The sequence below is a fragment of the Drosophila grimshawi genome, unplaced genomic scaffold, assembly GCF_018153295.1.
Source record: "Drosophila grimshawi isolate 15287-2541.00 unplaced genomic scaffold, ASM1815329v1 contig_311, whole genome shotgun sequence".
Classification (NCBI taxonomy): Eukaryota; Metazoa; Arthropoda; class Insecta; order Diptera; family Drosophilidae; genus Drosophila; species Drosophila grimshawi.
Window position 1 is genome coordinate 22992921 of NW_025063098.1, and position 6383 is coordinate 22999303.

Sequence of the window (6383 nt, forward strand, 5' to 3'; positions counted from 1 at the left end):
GCTGCAACGACTTAGGGTGACCATATTTTCCGACCGACAAAAGAAAAATAATCATTCAAAAACATAGATTAAATGAAAATGTAATTTATTCAAAGTATTTTTGAAAGGAATACGAGATAATATTTGCCTTCGAAGAACATTAAAAATAAAAGGGACGCTATCCACTTCGTCATGAGAATGAATGCTTTCAAGTATTTCAAAAATTAAATTATTTGACGTGACAAAATCTTGTCCAAATGGGGAATGTAAATCCGACGCGTATTGAGCTCTGGTCCATCGAGCACATTACACAGAATTTTATTTTTCACTGCAAGAGATTTCTCCAAGCTCAAGAAATTTTTGTCTTTATCGAAGCCTAGAAACACAGCATTTTCAATTACAATTTTTACAAAGATCTTTTTAAAAATCTCACCATCGATAAAACACTTGGTGGCATAAACTCTCTGCAAAAGGTTCTTCGGAATCGGTTTGATACGATCGAGCGGCACCATTTCGGAGTTGCCAAAGTCACAGTACAGAATACAAGCTTCCTGAGCCGTAACTCGCTGGCAAACACCACGGTACCAGGTGTTGTCCTCCGCATAGAGACACAGGCACATTTCGTCAACGCTGATGAAACATAGGATAAGTTTAGAGTCAAACGATTGATATATATATTTATATATGACATATAGATGGGAACTTACTCCGGTATATATCGTGGTGATGTCAGCTTGTCGTGTGTCTTGCCAATAGTGAACACCTTATTGAGCAAGTCCTGGAAATGCTCGGCGACCTCCTCGCTGGAGAAGAAGCATGCCGTAATGCAACCAGTTTTGTGCACATCAATCGCATTCAGGACAATAATTTGCATTTTCTCGCCCAACGGTATCGGATGTCGCTCCATATCGCTAAAATAATATCGCTCAATATGCCCACCAGCGATCAGTGCTCCTTTCTGAATCGGTGTATTGGGCGGTGATAGTGGTAGCGGAGGCAATTCATCATGTGGCGCGGATTCCACCATTGGAGACGCCTGAATTGCTTCTGGTTTTAGCACACGGGCTGATGCATCTACGTTCTGAGTCGACTGTTGCTCCACGGGAGCGGGCGTAAACATCAACGGCAACATGCGGGTCATCAGCGATTGCGGCTCAACCGAAAAGTCGAGCAAATCAATAATGCTGCATTCCGAGTCCTTGAACTCCACCTTCATCTCTGACTGCCGCTGGCACAGTTTCATCAGCAGCTGCAGACCAGCCGAATTTTCTGGCACAGCACACAAGGGTAGATTGCATATGGTACTGATTCTGGCACGACACAGACTAACCGGCAAGTTCTCCACAAAGCTGCAAGGCATACGCAGCCATTTCTCCGGCACATCCTGTGCGCAGCCAGTGTCGATGTTGACAACGCTAAATGTATTATTTTTTACAGCAGTGACCTGTGGAGAACAATAGATTTATAATAGACCGACGTTAATGGCACTTAAGTTAAGACTTAGGATTAGATTATTAGATATTTCCAAAAAGCGTAAATATTTTCATTTCTTTGATTACAATTAGCTTAAGCCATAATCAAAGAGAGAAAGATAAATTTAATTAAATAAACATGAATCAAACTTGAATATATATATTTTATCACATGCCTCGCCACGGTAGTTGCCCTGATTGGGACTCACAACCAGCACAATGCTGCCGATAGAAATATCGCCGGCGTCTTTAAAGGGCAGACACTTGTAATCCAATCTCTGGAAGATCTGCTGATACTGCTTGGTGATCACAGAACTGATGCAGACCTCGACAATGCTGGCGACATGCGCAATGTACACCAAGCTGCCGTTCTCAATGCGTTCGCGCCAGAACTTCAAACTCAGTTCGTCCACATGGCCTAGGAAGCTGTTGACGCGAACAGCGCAAACGGGCTCATTGTTGTTGGCCAGCAGCAACGTTGCCTGCGCTGCACTCATCTCCTTCTCAACGCCCTGCAGGCTCTCCATTTGGAACTTGATGCAGAGACCGGATGATGCACATTGGGTCAGTTGCTGCCTGAGATTTCCGGCATCTGCGAGGGTGACGGCAAACACGCGCAGTGAATGTTCGAGCAGCTCGCTGGGAATGCGACACACCTCGTTGGTTATCGAGATGCGACCCTCGTCCATTTCGTAGACCAAATAAAGCGACGGATGCTCAATAAAGTCGAGCAACATAGCCCGGCGAAATCCACGGTGGGTGCGAGCCGCCAAAAAGAATGTGCGAGTCTCCTGCGGCAAGCGTCCAGTGAACGGTTGAACCGGCTTATCAATGAGACATGCGTTCAAGTCATCGTTTAGATTGCTCATCACCTTGATCTGCAAGAGGGCCACTTGCGGCTCCTCGCGACTGTCATCGTGTTGAAGGATCCTAACAACGCTCACCTCCGGATTGACGGCCAGCATTTGCAACGGCAAATTAATGGGAATTTTCATCTTGGGTTTCAGCTGCACATGCTCGATGCCATCGTCTGTCTGACTGCCCATCAGGCGCAAAGACAGATACTTATTCAGCTGCACGTCCGTATTAGTCGGCAGCTTGACACGAAAAGCGAACCGCTTGATTTCGGCCATGCTCTGCACAGCCCCATAAATATCGCACGCATCGCAGCGAAAAATTGACCCGAAGTCAATGAGGCGCACCTCGGCGCCCATTGCTCCCGAGGCACTAATCAGAGCACGCACCTCTCCCCGAAACATTTTATTGTCCACCACAACTCCAACCAAATCATCCACACTTAGCATCTCAAAGTTACACGGCTGCTTGGACTGCATTTCGTGTGCAATTCTGTCGGTCAAGCGCTTCAAGTTATCCTTATTGGCGGCGTGCATCACCCAGATGGGACCCTCCGCCTCGATGTGGGTCACACGACACTCGAAGAACTCGTTCGCCGGCGGCTTTAGAGTACCCCGCCACTCCACGCTCAATTTGCCCAACGATAGATCCTGCACCATGGACTCAATTCCCGTCATTTGATTCAGATTGGCATTTGGAGCAGGGGCATCCAATTTCCTTGTAGCGCGACTCCCAACAGCAGCCGGCATCGATTTCATGGACTTAGAGGAAACAAGTGGTCTGAAGTGAAATTTAATTAAAATAGTGATCGTAATTACATAGAAAACTAAGTAGTGTATGGTGTATGTGCATGTCTGTGTGCGTACTTTTTTCTCGTTCCTACTTACGGCATTATGGTGCAAATGTATTTGTGTCGTTGCCAATCCTTGCGCTGGCAAAAATCGTTACAATAAGATTCCCCGCAACGTTGGCACATCAATGTGCATATAATGCCGCATAATATGCACTTTTTTTCATTATCGTCATTCATGACTGATCTTAATAGAGAATACGCAACAGCAAAAATACAAAACACGCGGCGAAGACGGAGCGCGATAAAAAAAAGATGGTGGACTTAACGGTTGCGAGAATGAAAATGCAAATGAGTGTGTATGTGCACTTTGCGAAATATCAATGAATACAATAATTCACAACGAATTAATTAAGAAGTGGTTCTGCTATTTTGTAAATCTCGAAATCCACCAAACGACTTATTTAAATTGTACACGAGCTTATGCCATGTATCGATATGTTCAAGGTACATACAACTTATGATAATTGTTTCACTCAAAAGGCACTGTTATTGCATTTTGATAGTTAATGTTAAGCTGCTTCTAACTCGTTTGGTACGATTTGCAGAGTTTATGGATTTTTGCATGAAATAAAGTAAGATTTCTAATTCTGTGATTTTGTGACAATACAAGTTACTTAGAATATATCTGCAAATTTCCACATATTGAATATGTATATTTTTCTATATTTGTAAATTAACATAAGTAATTGCATACATTCTTTCTTAATAATGGATAGCACTTGTAAAGTGTTAGAATAATATCATAATTAAAATAGTTTTCTATGCTGACAAGCCTAGAAGCAACTGGCACAGAATCCGAATACATGTTTAGCAATGAATGCGTTAGAGCTTTAGGATTCGGATTACTAGCTAATTTTCATTGACACAAACCATTGAGCAACGAATGTTGTCACTGCAGCTGCTATTAAAAAGCTTTTCGTTCGACACACACTAACCATTCTCTTTTCCTCCTTTGTTACAAGCGGACAGGCGACGGTTCATGTCGTGCTTGTGAATGCAATAGCCAATTTGGTTTTATCTTTAGTTCTAACGGAAACAGAAAATGAGAGCGAAAGAGAGAGAATATACGCCGTTACCGGTAGTGCAACATGAGAGGATTCTGTGCTATAAAATCCGCATCTGTCAAGTCGAGACAAATTGTCTCGGAAACAAATGCAGTACAAATGTATGCTTGTACATATGAATGTATATGTGTACATAGCCACAACTGATGATGTTGGCAGCCACATAAAACATTAAGCAAATAAATACAATAAATAACAGCTGACTTAGTCAGCCCTTGCTGACTTTGGAGTCAAACTGCTCTCAATTATAAAAATAAATATAAAATTCAAAATATTATATTATTATTATTTCATAACAAAATTAAAATACTTATCCGCAGAAATAAAAATTCACGAATAAATATGTACAAACACACGCATACACACACATGCATAAGTGATTCGTGTATAACGTATGTCGATATGCAGCAACATGTGTGTGATTGCTAGTGGATATGGCAAATTCAATTAACAGTAAACGTTTGCACATTTCTACGTACGTATGTATGTGTATTTGTGTGTGTGTGTATATGTATATTTATGCGCATATTGTAACTGTTGAGTAGCTTTCCATTGGTTACAATTACAATGCGCTAATAAGCTGTAGGAACACAGATAAAGGCATCGGTTAACTTACAGCCGACTTTGGCGCAGGCGTCACGCACATGCACACACAGACACATACATACATACGCATACATACATACGTAAGTAGTAGTGACTTTAATTACGCTGCTGCCGGGTGTGCGAGTGGTGTGGGCGACACTGCTTGTCTCGCTCGGCGTCGCACGTTTAGTTAACTTCGTCGTCGTCATCTGGTTGTTGTTGTTGCTGTTGCCTGGATGGGATTTATGTTTGCTGTACATGCATGTTGTACAAACAATTTAGCCGTAACTGTGACATTCACATACACATACACACGCGCACATACATACACACCCAAATGGGCGACCTCCATTTAACACCAAACGTGTCATTTGTGGCCATTTGCTGGTTGGTTTGGCCTCTCCCTCTCCCTCTCCCTCTCTTTGTTGGTTTTCTTTATGGAGTTTTGTGTAGCTTTTGTGGTCTATTAAGTAGCTCGCAGCCGTAAATCAAAATACTACGTACTGCATAATCTTTATGCGGCTTGTGCTCGTTGTACAACGCATTTCGTATGGGTTTTTAACCCAGAACGCTTTTTGCCTGAAGTGAGCAACAAGCGGCAAGCATTATATTTTTAGTGCCGCAAAAGTGGCAACAAAACAAAAAGCTTTGTGAGGCTGACCACGGTGTAATGACGGCCATGCAAAATGACTATGAACGATTTGATGGAGTTTGGTGAACTTCATTAAATGAGAGTAAAAACAAACGAGAAAAGTACCAATGCAGCCAAACAACTTTGGCTCGGTAACACTGGCAGCAACCACAAGTTTACTTAGCCTGCCAAAGTATTGATGTGGATAGCAAACTGGAAAATATTACTACTTCGAATGCCGAAGTAATGACTTAGACTTGGCTTCAGGATATCATCTAGTGGAGGCATTTCGAATGGAGAGTTACTTGTCTTGAGTTGCTTACAAATTATCAATAAATAAAATAATTCAATAATGTTGCATGTAAATTTAAATAAATACATCAAAATGTGTCAGGTTTTGAGCAGGACACTAAAATTGATCTGAAGCTTAAGGCGTTTTGAATTGATAGCTCATTTAAAAATATTTTGAATCTTTTATTTATTGATTACACAATAAACAAGAGATTCAACATTTAAAAGTATATGAAACAAATACAAATAAGTATAAAAAGAAACAAATACCAATAAGAAAAAACCTTACAAATTCCCCATTCTTAACTACAAATTTATTAAAATATATAAAAATCAACATCAATTTATAAAAGCGTACAAATTTTGTGCAGTGCACCCGAACACAGCACGCGCAAAGAGTTTCCCACAGAAATTTGACCAAAGCAACAGGAAACCGCACACAAGCACACACACACACATATGCACACACAGTCACGCACACGCACATGCATATAAAATTACGCACGTGTATGGGTGAATAGGTTAGAATGCGTGCCGCACTGCATAAAACTGTCTATCGAAATTTGTATGTCTGTGCCTGTGTGTGTGTGTGTGTGTGTGTGTACGTGTGAGTGTCTGTGAAAGCGGCGCACTTGTATTGAAAGACCATAAAG

General features: G+C 41.7%; 1 protein-coding gene across 1 annotated transcript; it reads right to left on the minus strand.

Moving 5' to 3' along the window:
- Positions 1 to 68: 68 nt before the first annotated feature.
- Positions 69 to 3522, minus strand: LOC6568375. The gene is made up of 5 exons (XM_032740590.2): positions 3194 to 3522; positions 1628 to 3086; positions 687 to 1423; positions 413 to 609; positions 69 to 355 (listed from the first exon to the last, which is right to left on the minus strand). Exons 1-5 carry the CDS (start codon positions 3334 to 3336, stop codon positions 204 to 206), a joined length of 2688 nt encoding a protein of 895 aa, XP_032596481.1. The 5' UTR covers positions 3337 to 3522; the 3' UTR covers positions 69 to 203.
- Between the last annotated feature and the right edge of the window lie 2861 nt (positions 3523 to 6383).